The 15461-nt window shown below is 55.2% G+C and overlaps 4 protein-coding genes across 4 annotated transcripts; 2 read left to right on the plus strand and 2 right to left on the minus strand.

Annotated features, from left to right (window-relative positions):
• Window positions 1-3030: 3030 nt before the first annotated feature.
• On the minus strand, window positions 3031-3903 carry CGCS363_v009665 (uncharacterized protein; the record flags this gene model as incomplete). Its single annotated transcript, XM_036641514.1, has 3 exons — window positions 3031-3403; window positions 3513-3678; window positions 3738-3903. 3 exons carry the CDS (start codon window positions 3901-3903, stop codon window positions 3031-3033), a joined length of 705 nt encoding a protein of 234 aa, XP_036492718.1.
• Window positions 3904-4574: 671 nt separating this feature from the next.
• ATG11 (Autophagy-related protein 11) lies at window positions 4575-9048 on the plus strand (the record flags this gene model as incomplete). The annotated part of the gene is made up of 4 exons (XM_036641515.1): window positions 4575-4642; window positions 4703-4814; window positions 4868-8863; window positions 8959-9048. 4 exons carry the CDS (start codon window positions 4575-4577, stop codon window positions 9046-9048), a joined length of 4266 nt encoding a protein of 1421 aa, XP_036492721.1.
• Window positions 9049-10052: 1004 nt separating this feature from the next.
• On the plus strand, window positions 10053-12079 carry CGCS363_v009667 (uncharacterized protein; the record flags this gene model as incomplete). The annotated part of the gene is made up of 2 exons (XM_036641516.1): window positions 10053-10819; window positions 10897-12079. The coding sequence occupies 2 exons, from the start codon at window positions 10053-10055 to the stop codon at window positions 12077-12079; spliced, it is 1950 nt and encodes a 649-aa protein (XP_036492720.1).
• Window positions 12080-12727: 648 nt separating this feature from the next.
• Window positions 12728-14392, minus strand: SLC1A1 (Excitatory amino acid transporter 3; the record flags this gene model as incomplete). Its single annotated transcript, XM_036641517.1, has 4 exons — window positions 12728-12900; window positions 12953-13459; window positions 13519-14004; window positions 14104-14392. The coding sequence occupies 4 exons, from the start codon at window positions 14390-14392 to the stop codon at window positions 12728-12730; spliced, it is 1455 nt and encodes a 484-aa protein (XP_036492627.1).
• Between the last annotated feature and the right edge of the window lie 1069 nt (window positions 14393-15461).

The raw sequence follows: 15461 nt of genomic DNA on the forward strand, positions 1-15461 counted from the left end.
ATATCCTCACCAAAAACACACCAAGACCTACTACTACCAACTAGCTTGAGCTGGTCTGGTGTGTGAGGTGAGGAAACAGATGGGGCACCACGTCTGGGTACTCTTGGATGACTGCAAAGTCGTCGCGTTGGAGACAAGACACCCTGCGCGCACACACTGTGTCTGGACGTCGCTGCGCAATCTCGCCCACACTAAAACACCACTCGACACACTTTGTCCATTCCCCCTCCTTCCAGTGGCTTGTCCCATCATCATCACACCAACTAATGAGATCGTCTGCCAAAGCACACCAAGCCCACCAGTACTTCAGCGCAGAGTTCTCGACAAACGCTCCATGCCAGGCTTGTCCTGGGTTGCAAATCCACGCGGTTAGACAGGATACATACTGCTACTCCAGTAGTGGCTGTCCCGTGCAGCCCAAACTGCAACACCATTAGCTGACTTCCGGGGAGGTTCCTACCTTACATCGGCGCATCCACACCGCGGTTCAACGCGACTTGACGAGACCTCGAAACCTTCCGCCCGCGACATGAGCAGCAATAGCACCAGCCTGGTGCAACACGAGGCAGCTCCCAGCTGCTTGTCACCATTGACGACGCAATCCTAACTACTTTCACCGTGTTGCAAAGGCACACTGCCTCGATCCAGCAGGGAAACAGAGACATTTTCTCTGTGGTCGTACGGATACACTCGACTGTTTGACGAGACGGCATCAAGTGCAGCCATGTACTGCTGCACCAAACGGACTGCGCTGCGTTGCTCAGGGAGATGCGACGTTGGGACGACCGGGAGGCCATAAAGACTGACTGATCACTGATGGGGATCACTCAGATGGCCGAAACAAAACTCGGGTACTTTATTCATGCATACGCCCCATGTATCGTCATACGAGATTGCCATGTACCGCTACATGGCGCGAAGTACCTCGAAACTGGTCCACCACGACCGGAATCAGCTTGGGCGATTGCGCCCAATCACTCTCGCCCCCAGCTGACGGTACTTTCTGGGCTCCCCAGCCTCCCTTGTGCATCAACAACTGCTGCTCTTTTCCCTCTTCCTCTTCAAACCCAGAGGCCAGTCTGTAGCACGTGCTGGAATCATACGGATGCTAACAATAGACGATGCAGACTGATTGACCACCTTAGGCAATCCCTGGTCACCGACTGGCCTCAACAACTGAATGAATGCTACGGATGCTCATCCGTCCAAGCTGCTACTTCAGAGACAACAACGCGAATCAGATCAAGCGGTAGCATCGCCGGCCTATCAAGCTATCAGCTACGGATAAGGGCGCTGCGTGCTCAGTTTCTCTTGGAGCTTTATCAATCAATGTACATGCAATAGAACGCCGAGGTCGTCGGCGCACCTCGCTGTATTTCGGCCTCGTCTTGTGCCTCCGCCTAAGCTCCTCAGTTGGGGTACGGCGAAGTAGCCAGGCAGTGCAACGCTCTCGGCAGTGAGAGAAGAGTGGGAATACTTTGTTATGCGCAGAAATGTGCGGGCGTCATGTGTACCCTCGAGGCGCCATGCTGGGTAATGCCTGCTACCACGGTCAGAGAGACCCCTCTCCAATGCACACTGCCAATGCAGGCGGCTTCTGCAACTTCACAGGCCGGCACAGCACTTTGCCATGGCTCATGGCCAGACAGGCCATGTCTGCCAGGAGCACGACGGTTCCGCACATTCCAGACAGCCCGCCGGGCCCAGCCATTTTGCTTTTGCTCGCTTGTTCCCTGTTTGGCTGGCACCAAAGAGAGGGCCCTGGCAATGGGCTAGGCGGCGCGCTGGCCAGCAAAGTGCGCAAGGTACTCGCGACCTGCAGCGGATACACGGGGCCAGGCAATTTCGCTGGGCTAGTCACCTTTTGCGTTGCTGATACTGTGCTGTACCTGATGCTCCCCCGGCAAATTTCGCCCTCCCTGAGGACACTCTCCTCTCCCACACACACCCCCTCCCAAACCATACGGCGGTACACTGTCAGTCGCCTTGCCCACTCTCACGACCTGACCTGCACGCGAAAGTAAGGTAAGGTACATGTTGCAGTGTAAGCCAACGCCAATCAGCTCCACTCCCTCCGAGCTGATCTGGTCTGCAAAGACAGAGCTTGACTGACGGGGAGCTTTGCCCTCCCCCGAACCTCTGCGGCCTGTGGTTTCCTCGACTGCTCCCTCTCTTTCTCTTCCTTACTCCGTTGACTTTGTGGATGACCCCAAACCTTCTGCAACGTCTTCTGAGAGGATATCGCGTGCTTCCCCTCAGTGGCGCGCTGACTTGCACCGACGCATGCATTGGGCTACTTGCAATCAGATAACTTAGAATTCTTATTAGGAGACCTTGTACCGGCAGAGCTTCCACGTGCGCATTTGGGTCCGTCAAAATTTCTTCATTACAACAAGATCGCGACATCTTCAATACTATCATCAAAGGCACTGGTTGGCGGCGGACGATGACTCACGTGACTATTCACGGTGGTCATAGCGCCTGGTCACGCTAAGCCTTGTCAAGCTTCCTCCGAGCTTCTGAGTGGTGAGATTGTGTGGAGGCGGCAGGGGCCGAACATGAGTTTGGGAAACGAAAAGGCCAAAAGTGCCGGTGCCGCGCAGTCGGAGGCGAGGCACGACTGATCGATCGTGCGCAGGGCAGGGCGAGCACCGTGATCTAGGGTCCTCTGTCTGCCCTGCTGTTAGAAAGGAGCAATTGTAGCCGTGAGATCTCCTAGGGTCCCGTACGGTCCGTACCTGCATAGGTCAGGTACTGTGCATCTGGCGATCGTAGACAACGGATCAGAGCCGACTCCGGTCCACCTTGGCCACGTCCTTACGAACCCAATTTGGCCTCGGGCAATGGAGCAGCGTGTTTCTGTCTTGAAGTAACGAAAATCGGAACGTCCGCGATACGTCGGGCCCAGGCCACATGTTTGAACCGACTCCACCGATGCTGCTGCCAGCGTGAGATGTCGCGTCAATATTCATTTCGATGAGAGGCTGCCAGCCAGAGAGAACCACTGCCGATTGACGGGCTCTGCATCGATCAGTCATCCTCAGGATCCAGCACCATCTCTCTCAACTCCTCGTCCCTCGCCCAATCAACACCGCTCCCGGCCACGACGGCACTCGCAGTCCCTTTCATGACCTTCCACCGCTGTCTGCTCGCTTTCAACTCGGCCTGTAAGCTTGCCATCTGGGCCTGCACGGCCGGATCGTCGGTCTCGCCGGCCTTCCTCCTCTCAGCCTCCTCCGCTAATCGGAGCACCTCGGCGGTGAGTTCGACGTTGCGCCGGCCGACACGGAGGCTCTCGGCCTCGACGTCAGTGAGGTTGTCGAGAGTCGTGCGGATCTCATTAGATGTCTGCGCGAGGGCGACGGACGAGGTATCGCGGGAGTTGATGTGCGGTAAAAGGTCCCTTGGGTGTGTTAGTGGTGGGATTGACAGATTCCATACCAAGGGAAGAAGAGCAAACAAACGAAATGAAGCCCGAGTGAGGGAGATTCCGAGTGCGGGAGTAAGCTTACACTTCAATGGGCGTGGCTTGTGTGCTTCCATGCACAGCTTTGAGGATGGGGTTGGCGGTCATAACGCTATCCGTGATATCGTTCCTCAAGAGCCATCCAGCACGCGCCTTGGCCGCGTCCTCCTGCGCTTTTCGCACATCATCTTGGCTGTCTGGAGCTGAAGAATCTGGTTCGTCATGTGAGAAAATGAAATCCAGAAGCATAGACTAAATGGGGAAGAAGTACCTGGTCTGTAACTCTGTTGCGCTCTGACGAGGGCAATCTTCACCTCGAGGTCGCGCAGCTCATCGTAGAGCTCCAGAACGCGCTGCTCATCTTTGGATAAAAGGTATGGCGGCACCTCGTCTTCCTGTTTGGACGTTGAGGTCGCCTGGGTTTGAGGCTCATCCATGTTCGTCGGTGTGCGTGTCTGGCATCGGGCTGGGGAATGCGGACCCTCCTCGTTGACTGCTTCCGTGGAGTGAGCCCGAATATCGTCCGCCCGCGTTCGGAACGCGGTACGCGACTCTCAGCTTGAACCCGCCCGAAATCACAAGATCCGGCGGGGGTGGATTGGCGCTGGGATTGCAAGTCCGGAGCCGAAAACGTGGCAGTGTGGCTAGTGCATCGTTCCTGGCTTGCCTGTGATTTTTCTTATCGGGCGAGTCAGCCGCGATTATTAGGTTATCTGTGGCTGGAGTGAGCCTTTTCCCAGACCACCCAATCAAATGACAACAAGGATCACGAGGCGACATCACGCTACGCCCACCAAGGTTTTTAGCGGGTTTGCAGCCTGCACGAGCTCCGGGCGCCTCAGCGGTCATCTTTTTTGGAAGCCCGGCGGAACGAACGCTCGCGCCTTTGCAACAACCGCTGCGTCCTTGCATCCTTCCTACCGACCGGCGCCCCCAACGACGAGGACGACAACACGACGACGACCGCTGTTGTCCTCGCGTGCCTCAACAACAGTTCGAAACGCAACGTTCGGAGACAAGCTAGACGGGCCACGAGAGTCTTCGTCAACATACCCCGAGACCGAGCGGCGGGCCAGCTATCGCAGCTGAGGCCGGGAGATGCTCCGGGATGGCGACGCAGGTGTTGATTGCCCATACGGGCCAGCGCCTGCAGGTGGACACAACGCAGTTTGCCGCGTAGGATATCTTCTTTCTGTTGCGGGGCAGACTTTTGGGAGACTGACTCTGTGGTGTTAGGCTCGATGAGCTGAAGGCGTGGATTGCGAGGAGCACGTCGATTCCGGCACATCAGGTCGTCGCTTTGACTTCCCAAGGACGGGCGGTGAAGTTGCAGACACTGCATCAAGAGGTAACGGGCTTCAAAGGTTCGAAGGCGAGGAGCGCAAGCTGACAACCCTCCAGACAGAGATCTACGTCTACGACATCCGGATATCCTCACCGACGTCCCCCGGCGGACCCTCTCCCAAGTCCGAAGTGCCCCTCCCGAAACGCTACACCGTCCCCAACGCCCCGAACTACATCGGCGACATCCGCGTGCTGTCCGAATGGCAGGCTCTCTATAAGGAAAGACAGGCCTGGGCCCTCGGCATCGTGGGTGACTCTGCGCGCCTGGCCGCAGAGGTGCAGGACCGCTATGGCGAGATGGATGTCATGATCAAGTGCCTCGACGCGGCGGTGACCAATCTCGAGATTAGTGTCAAGCAGATCGACCCGAAGTACACGGAGCTCAAGAAGTGGGTGGAGCCGTCGATGGGCGAGTTCGAGCAGCTGGCGGAGAGCTGGGAGCGGTGTCTGGAGGTTGCGCGCAGCGTGCCGATCTCAGCGGCAATGGTGCGCTTCATGACCTCGCGTGACCTTAAGAAGAAGCAGGCCACGCTCGAGGACCTGATCGATCTCGACACGGCAAGGAAGTCGGGCAAGCTGGCGCCGACGTTGCTGAAGAAGTTCAGCGCCAAGGCGGCAGACCTCGACAAGACGGCCGACAAGATGTACGCCGGGGTGGAGCGGCTCTTTGGGGAGTTTGACAACCTTGTCGGCCGGTCTTCCTTGGCTCGCAGCGGGGAGGCGGCGCAACTGCTCCAGGATATCGAGGCTGTGGCTAAGAAGATAGAAACGGACTACAGCACGATGCTGGAGTACGCCGACACCCAGGCGAATGTCCTGCAGGCCTCGCGTACGGCGGAGAACCACACGTCGCGTTTGATTCCGAGCCTGAAGAAGCGCGCTGCAGAGATGGCTGACATGCTGCACTACGCCACAGAGGCGCGTAACACCATCGCAGCGGATTCGATCGATTTTATGCGAAACATTACTGAGATTACATCCATGCATAGCAGCGTCAAGAATCAGATTACAGTTCTGAACCAGGCTGAGGACGTTATGACGACGTTTGACTACCTGAGGCTCATCAACCAGCTGCCCTACATGTATGCCTCCTTCGCTTCGGAGGCGATCCGCCGCCGGGAGTGGTCCGACAAGATCAAGACGGACTCATCGACTCTGGCCAACGAAATGGCTCTGTTTCAGGACGAGGAATCGAAGAGGCGAAGAAAGTGGCACAAGATGGTGGGTAGCATGTATGGCCGCGACAACTTGGAAGCCAACATTCTTGGTCTGGAGGTCAACTTGCTAGGAGAGGAGGAGCCTTGGCCGAGCATGGTGAAGCGCGACCTCGAGGAATTCCTGGAACACCTCCAAAGACAGCAGGCTGAGGTGGCAATCATCGAGGACGTGACGAAGCTTGTCAATGAGCTGAGCAACCCCACGAAGCAGCAGTCAAAGAGGTTGAAGGCATTCAAGAACGGGAGTGTCCACGAGGCTGCCCTTGGGCGTAGTGGCCTAATGATTCGTGGAGACGACGACTTGAACCATACGCTTCGAGATGACAACACTAAACTCCAGAACAAGCTCAAGACTGCAGAAAGTCGTGTGCGCAGGTTAGAGGACTTGCTTCACAGGCAGAGCCAGGCCTCCTCTCGTCCTGGCATCGGTGGGCTGTTCGGTCACGAGAGGAACGATTCTACGAACTCCGTCAGGTCTGTACCGCCGGAAGACAGCCGTCGCGCAGCTAGCAACTCTGAGGCCCTTCTGCAGAAGATCCAGCAACTCGAGAATGAGCTCAATGCGGAGAAGGAGAAGGCAGCCGCCTTCGAGAAGGATCTCACTGCCCGGACGACGGAGCACAACGAAGTCTTGGGACGGGTGGACGAGGCAAAATCCCAGGTAGAGGCGGCTAGGGCTCAGATGGAGGAGGCCAACGCCACCAAGAAGGAGCTACTCGAGAACATGGAGGCGTTGCAGAAAGAGTTCGTCATAGAGCGGAAATCGTTCGAGAACGAGATCAAGGGACTTAAGGCGCGCCTTGAGGAGACCGAGGACGACATCGAGAACTTTGGCGAGTCTAGGGAGAACGAGAAGGCCACCTACATCGAGCGGGTGCACGAAATGGAGGCCGAGATCGATCGCCTGCAAAAGGATCAGAAGGACGACTCCCTCAAGACCCAGGGCCAGGTTGACTTCCTCCGCAATGAGGCGCGTCTGCAAAGGGAGCAGAACGAGGCTCTCGAAAAGCAGCTTCAGACCGCAAACGACGAAGCCAAGAAGCTGACCAAGAGCCTGGGCTCTGCTCAAGAGACGGTCGACACGCAGCTCAAGGCTCTTCGCGACATTCATGATCAACTCTCGCCGAACGACGATACCACCGAAGACCTCAATGATCTGATCGAAGCACTCGTGTATAAGGCCACTGATGTTGCTGCCAAGTTGAAGACCCTGGACAACGACAAGTCAATTCTGAAGGCCGACCTCGAACAGGCCGAAGAGCATGTCAAGAGTCTTAAGACGGAGATCGCCGAGACTAAGGAGAAGCTTGCGGCCGAGGAAGAGACCTCAAGACATCTTAAGGAGAACCTGGATGGAGAAAAAGCCAGAGTGGCTGCCCTTGAGCAAGAGGCCGCCGAGAGCCGAGAGCAGCTTGACCAGCTGCGAGCCAAGATTGCCGACGGCGAGACGGGCTCAGAGAGTCTGCGGAAGAAGCTTGACGAGGAAGAAGAGCGCATCACCTCAATCAAGGAGGAGCTGGCTTCCAGACAGTCTCAGGTGGGCAGCCTGGAAGAGGAGTTGCGTCTCTACAAGGAGAAGCTACAGGCCTCCCAGGCTAAGCTTACGACCGTCACTGGCCACTTCGACACCAGGTCAGAGAAGACCAAGGACTTGACGCAGCGTCTGTACTCTCACAACGATCGCTTGTGTCGACTGCTGGAGCGACTCGGGTTCTCAGTCACCCGTCAAGAATCTACAATGACTATCCAGAAGGTCCCGAGATCCGAGAGAGGAACCATGAGCCAGATCCACAACGCCAACGACTCCTCCGACCCAAGCCAGTCTACGATACGCCGCTCTGGCATGCTCACCAGTCGCACCCTGGCCGATAGCACCGACCTGGACCTGTTGTACTGGATGAACGGCAGCGATGCCGATGTCGAGTCTGAGAAATACGAGGCCTTCATGACCAAGCTGGGTAGCTTCGACATGGACTTGTTCGCTGAGACGGTTTACAGACGTGTCAAGGATGTTGAGCACCTCGCTCGTAAGCTCCAGCGCGACGCGCGTGCCTATAGAGAGAAGGCACACACGCTGCAGAGGGATTCTCACGAGAAGATTGCGTTCAAGCACTTCAAGGAGGGCGATCTCGCTCTCTTCCTTCCTACTAGGAACCAGACAGCCGGCGCCTGGGCCGCTTTCAACGTCGGCTTCCCCCACTACTTCCTGCGCGAGACCGACGCCCACCGACTACGCTCTCGCGAGTGGCTCGTCGCTCGCATCACGCGTATCCAAGAGCGCGTCGTGGACCTCTCCAAGAGCCTGACGAGGCCGGCCGAGACCGACTCCGTCAACGGCGAAGATGACGACAACCCTTTCCAGCTGTCGGACGGCTTGAGGTGGTATCTCATCGACGCTCACGAAGACAAGCCGGGTGCGCCTGCGACGCCTGGTCTGGGCAAGTCGACAATAGCGACGAACAACGTTGAGGCCATGGCCGACATGCACACCCACGCACAGGCGAACGGCAAGGACAAGCACCGGATCAGCGTCAATAGCATTGAGGGTGTCAGCAAGGCGCTTAACAGAAGTCTGGAGAGTCGTCGGAGCAGCTCTAACTCGAAGAAGGCCATCCCCTTTGCTGTTGGCGCCGGAGGAGCTGCGTTGCTCAAGGGTAACGCGCTGGGCAGCGAGACCAACTCTCTCCGCGCCGTGGCGCCGGAGACACCCACGGGCACCAGCCCGCCGCAAGGGGGACTGGCAGGACCGTCGTCGAACGGACAAGACCAAGGGCAGGCTTCAGCCAGCTCGCCGCAGACCGAGGGCCCGTCCGAGGAGAGGTCCAGGTCGCCCGAGGTACGAAACATGATCGATTCTCTCGTTGGACCGTGAAAGTCGCAGCTCCCTCGCTGATACCCGTTCCGCTTTTTCCGCGGCGGTTAGAAAGCCAGATCCCCTCAGAGACTCCGTCGCCAGATGAGCAGGGAGAGTTCGAGCCCGACGAAGAGGAGCGTGGTCTGGGATTCGCTGTGGAGCGTTGACCTGAGCTTCGAGAGCGGCGGAGTAAGTCCGACGAAGCGGCGGTAGGCGACTCAACAAGACGCAACATCTTCGATTCATAGGAAGTCGCCTCGTTCTAGGGTTTCGTAGCTGGCGTCATCATGATGCTTCCTGGAGTTTTTTGGGTTTATATCATGTACTGGTACCTCTTTTCTTCCATGCATTCATACGACAGAGAGGAAAAAACAAACAAGGAAAGGGATTGGAATGGAGACATTGGGGGGTTCTTTATGTCTACTACTAGCTCTTTCTCTCTTTGCGTTCTGCTTTTGGTTTTACCCCCCGTTCATACCCGCGCTTTGCGAAAGACTGTCACGGAGTATGGGAGCACCGCCCCTTGGAGAATTTTGTTTTGGGCTGTGGGTTTTTTTTAGAAGCGGATGGTGAACAGCGGAGAGAAAGATTGTGCGGGCTTGTGGTTTGTTCTTTTTTCCCCTGGATCGGTTTGCATGGCGTGCCTGGGATAGAGGCGCCTTTTAGAGAAATATATCATTGGTTGCACTGTTATTTGATGTCATTTTCCTCTGAGTGTGATGTGATAACTCCGGTATAAAAACCCTACGTCTCGACAGCTTCCCATGTCAAGACCGCGCAGTTTGTGAATTTGCATTGAAGACAAAGTAGGCATAAACAAAGGCTACCTATAGTAATAGTACCTTGTTCTGATAGATAATGGACATCGGAGTTAGTTCTTCCCTCAACAAAGCCCATTTGAACATCGTTGAGTTTGACATAACAATGACAAAAGTATTCATTGTGTTGCTCTGATGAAGCTCTTTTACAAACTGCTCTGTACAAAGTGAACAATCTCTAAATAGTAAGTAGACAATGGCCAAAAAGATGTACTCTCATTCATCCGATCAAGACAGAAAACATAAAAGATGCAGGAAGACAACTATGTCCCATGATGAATTCTGCAACTCCACCCCGAGTAGCAACTTATCCAAACCTCCAGTACCGTTTCAAAAGTTTCAAGCATTCCAAAATGGCCAACGCCATCAACTTCGCAAACCCACCAGGGGCACGTTGGATAGAACGGCGGCTTCCCACGGTCACGGAGATTCTAGGATGCAAGCCCGACAACGGCGACGTCCAGCTGGCTTACAGAATTCTAGGTCTTCACTCAACAACAACCCGCCCGACTGGCTACCGCCCGAAGCCGAAATTGTTCACACACTGGTGCAATAGGGTTCTCAACCGCATATGGCGTGACCAACAGAATGTAAGCGAGATAGACATCATTCCGGGCGACGTCCCCCAGAAACGTGTCATCGAGGCAAACAAGCGCGTCCTTTCGGCCATACACACGATAGCTGGTATCCGACGCCCAGGTCACCCGCGTTGGTCACCCAACACAAAGGTCCGAATTCAGCCGTGGCGATCGATTAACCATATACTGACAAATTGGGACTTGCCACAAGACATCACCTCGGCTACTTGGTCACAAAGTGTTGAAGTTCCCCTGAGCGTGAACCAGTTTAACGCCCATTACGCGCGTGCAGACGTGGCACAGCTGGCGCGTGACCGGCCTAGGAAGGGAAAGACGTGGCTTCCCACAGCTTTCATGGTCTTGGATGCGAAGAAACGTGAGAACGAGGATATCTTTGACGACTTGGCTTGCTACGGCTTCGAGGCCAAGCCGCATTTCATGCATCCCCAGGACAAGCCTGCTGGCTCGAAGAATAATCTGGAGTACAAGTTTTGGGCAGGCCCCACGCCGAAAAACGAGAATAGCTTGTGGTATGCGCTGGCGTAAGTTGAATCTTTCCCTGATCTGTCGTTCGCAGAAAACAAATGAGACACCGATACTGACGATAAGAACCTCGCAGGTTGCTGGTCGAGCACAACCCCACGAAGGCAAAGGACATTAAGTGTCTTGCCGCAAAATGGTTTATTGACATGACGTATGAACATCCCAATATGGGCGCTCATCACGCTGTCCGCCGGGCAAAACGCTTTCGCATGTACAGCCAACTTCTCGCCGACTCGGCCAGATGCGCCGACCCAGACGACGAAGAGATTTGGGGCAAGATGAGCATGTTCCGAGCCCTCTGCAGCAACAGGCCAGATGCCGGAATGCCCAAAGAGGCCGGCTACCACGAGATGTTGCACATGTTGGCGGACTTCTTCCACACCGAGATCATCACGTTTACCCGGCCGAACCGCAAAAAGTTCAAGCTGAGAGATCACGATATCAAGGACATTGATACACAAACCGTTGACGCGGAGTTCGTATATGAGATGAGGGTGTATGGCGAAACACCTCAGGGGTCCGATCCCACCTTCGGGTTTCGAAAAAGGAAACAGATTCTTCTGGCCACGGATTCGTGCTTGAGATACTTTCAGCCGGTGATGCGTGTTGTACCAACGACGTACAAGGAGGACGAAATTGACGAGAGTGTTCTCCCGGTACATCTCGACACCACGGCGTTTGACAAATGGGAACGCCACTCGCCCATGCCCTGGTGGCCCGGGTTCCAGCGTAACGCAGACAACACGGGCTGGACGGGCGACTGGGACGACCCGCAGCTCCGGCCGGGGCTCCGCCTCTACCCAGCATCGTCGGTGTTTGATCCCCCGGTAATCTCGCACACGTTGTCGCCCTGGAGCCCTGCCATTGGTCTACAACTACTTCAAAGCCCATACGAAGTGATGAAGAACCTGAGTGGAGGACTATGGCCCCCATGGAAACCTTGGTTCGAGGGCGACGAGGACTGCGACTTGTGGAACATGATTCAGCCGGAGGGACTAAGGCTTTCGTGGAGACATCCAGAGGCTCCACAACAAAGGCCTGATCGACGTATAGCGCTAAGCGACAATCGAGCACGCATTGGGCCGAAGACCCCGAAGTACACGTCGAAGAGACGGCTCGAGTTGGTAGATGGCGTGAAGGAGGCATTTTTGGATAAGCCGAACATGGGTGAGTCTGAGATTGGTTGGATGAAGGTTGTCACCACAGAGGACGAGAGTCGGGAGCCGTACTGGCACAGGGCCAAGCGAAGGAGGACGTAATGAGTCTCCAAGGAATGGCGTTGGGACGGCCGGGCTTTTAGGAGAAATTGTTTCATACGGGGGTGCTTACGGTTTGCATAGGATGGCGTTCAAATAGTCCGGCTTACGTTCTACTGTTGATCTTCAGTGAACGAAAAATGGCTTATTCAAGTAACTAATTGTCGAGATTTACGCGATGAAGTATGTGTTTGTTTAACACAATCACTGTGGCTGAAAGAAAAGGGATGATTTTGCGTTCTGATATAACTAAGTTCCCCTCCGCGAGCACCTCTCAAATGTAAATATCGGCCAGACGAAAGTTCGCCCCGCCAGTGGACTCTACACACGGCAAAAGGTTTAGTGGCCGATACACCGTCGTACTCAAGGCCGAGACAACCTCAGAATGGACAAGGAGTGGGACCGCCTAGATATCTATGCCAATAAGCGATTCTCAAGCGGGATTTTCGACAGTTGACCGCGCGACACCGGACGCGTTATGTGCCACCAAAGGTCGTTCGAACGTATATAAGTTGGAGGACTTTTTCTCACCCGCAAACGCAAGAAGTCATTTCATATTTGGAGACCGTCAATGCCAAAGGACTGAATCAAATGGTATTCGCTCCGTTTGTACAACATTATCTGTTACACTATTGATTCCCAGAGAATGGATTAGACGCGATCGTCGTTCTGTCTGACCTCCGTCACCTCATCTTCGGATCCATCTTCAGGATCCGTGATGCCAGTCATCTTGGAGACGATTACGGCAGCAAAAAGGTCGCCAGACACGTTTGTTGCAGTCCTAAATCTGTCGATGAACCAGTCCACGGCTACAACTACTCCGTCTAGGGTTAAGGTTAGCAAAGTATCCGCAGAAACGAAGAGAATATGACATACACATGCCGCTAGGCGGGATACCGACACTCGAGGAGATCATGACGGTCAGGACGAGGGAAGAGCTAGGGATAGGGGTAGTGCCGATGGACGCCAGAGTCGAAAGCAAGAGAATGATGATGTAGTCTGCGGCATTGAGAACATGGCCTTGTGTCTGTGCGAGAAACACGACGACAATTGGGAAATAAATTGCCGTGCCGTCCATGTTGATCAGACACCCGAGGGGCACTGCAAATTTAGCAATGGTGTTGGGGACTTTGGCCTTTTCGCGGACGCATTTCATTGTCAATGGGAGTGTAGCGGCGGATGACGCAGTTCCCCAGGCGGTCAACCAAGCTGGAGAGCAGGAGAACCACAAGGTGTAGGGGTTCATGCGAGTAAAGGCAAAGAATATGAGGGGCAGAACCACGAATAGGTGGATGAACATCGAGCTAATGGAGCCGCCCATCAGGATGCCGAGGTTGACACCGATGTCATTGATATCGAGCTTGAACATATTCGGAAGAATAACTGGCTCACGTTAGTTTGGTAGGTTCGAAGCCGAGCTTTCAAGGAAGGATTCTACTGACGGAAGAATATGGCGATAGGGGCCAGAGAGATCAAAAATGAGATGACGACGAGGATAATGGCCTCGATCTCTCTGCAAGCCTTCATGAGAGATGATCTTCCATCGCGGTCATCGATGAGATATCCTACAACCACCGCAGATACCAGAACGGCAAGGAGGTGGTCGGAGGCGAGAGCATTGACCACGTTCGCCGGTATGAGGGAGTTGAAGAGTTCGGTCACGGTGGCTGGAATATCCTGCTCCTGACGTTCGTCGTATGTTTCCTGGTCCTTTTCGGACATCCCGTCAACGGCGATAGACTCTGCTGAAGCCACGGTCATCAAGCGAGCCCAGACCTGGGAGGTCATGATGATGGAGTGAACGATTGCGATGATGGTGGTCAGGACGTAGTAGCCGATTGTCCATTTCGCCAGCTTTGCGCCGCCGTGGCTGATCTCCTTTAGCTTTTGCACTGCGAGGATCATTGCCGTTACAATCATTGGCAGGACTGGCGTCGTGTTAGTTTCTGGCATGCCTACGACCAATCGATCTAAATTGAAAGGAAACCCTGGCCGTCAATTAAGGACGGACGTTGAACCAAACTTACCAACAGCCTTTAGAGCCCTCAGCCAGAGATTACCGGGGATGATGAGGATCGTGGTCGCAGCGTCGGGGATATCAGGGTGAGCGCTCTTGACGCCGAGACCGATGCCCACTGCAAGGGCAGCAGCGATGATGATCTGGATTGCAGAGCCAGGCTCGATGATCGGATGCCACCAAGGGTTCTTCTTCTCGACAGACTGCCCTGAGGCGACCGAGGTCTGTTGCTGCACCTGGTCCATGGAGGAGTTCTCCGGGACCGACTTGTTGGCCGCACCCATCTCTGTCTTCTCCATCCTGAATCGACTTGAGGAGCAGTGAATGAAGATGCTTATCGTCGGTGGTTGGCGGGTTCCTCAGGAGTCAGGACTTCAGAGACGAGCCGGTATAAGTTCGACACCGCACTGAGGGAAAGGACGAGGGAAAAAGGAACGCATTCCCAAGACCCTGATCGGCGGTCGAAGTGAGGATAAATACTCGAGAGACAGTCGGTACGTGGGGCAGACCAGCCCCAAGGGAGAGCAGGAGCAGGTGCAAGTGGGAAGTCTTGTCTATCAGCGTGGCGAGCTGGGACCGGGCTGGATGCGAGCGGTCAAAAGGACCAGATTTGGATACATGTTCGAGCAATTGTGGCCCCTCAGCAACGAGACCCGATGCTCGCGTGTGCGACCGATGGGTGGGCTAGGCTTTCTAGCGAACGAGAAGGTTGACAGGGCAGAATTCCACCGAGATAGGGTGGAGGGTGGCATATCTCTGCCGCCAAGGAAGGGAATCGTAGCTGAGAGAAGGCACAGCAATTGGCATCTTTCACGCGAAAGGAAGGTGTAAGAGGATCCATTCCATCCCCGCGTTACCCACCAGTCGCGTTCGATGCAGGGCCGGGCGATTTGGGGTGGTCTTGGACTCTTGGGTGATCCATGAGTCCGGATTGGGGAGTCGGGGATAGGTCTCGGCGAACATACGTGGGATGAACAAGACAAAGTGGAGAGACACAGGGCGAAATCTGACCGAGCCTGGCGTGTGATACGATAAGGTTCACCGGCGTGACCGGTTGGTGATAGAAGGCTGTAGATGCCACTCAAGACAGCAGAATCAAGAGACGCCGAATGCATTCCTCGTAAACTGACACTTTGAAAGAGAGGGGGCCGCTGGGGCGAAACCCAATGGATGACCAAGAGATAATGCCGTCGAAACTGACTGGCCGAATCTGCCTGTTGCGTTGGGGTGTTTGCCTGGGTATTGGCCTTGGCCTGATTGTCTACTTGGCGGTGACGACAGGGGCTTTTATCGCGACCTTCCGCCCCGTTAACCGTTGACGGACCTTGTCCGCCGTCTTCAGCGAGATGCACGAGGCCTGTGTTGGTT

This window comes from Colletotrichum siamense (genome assembly GCF_013390195.1).
Source record: "Colletotrichum siamense strain Cg363 chromosome Unknown KSG_Cg363_contig06, whole genome shotgun sequence".
NCBI lineage: Eukaryota > Fungi > Ascomycota > Sordariomycetes > Glomerellales > Glomerellaceae > Colletotrichum > Colletotrichum siamense.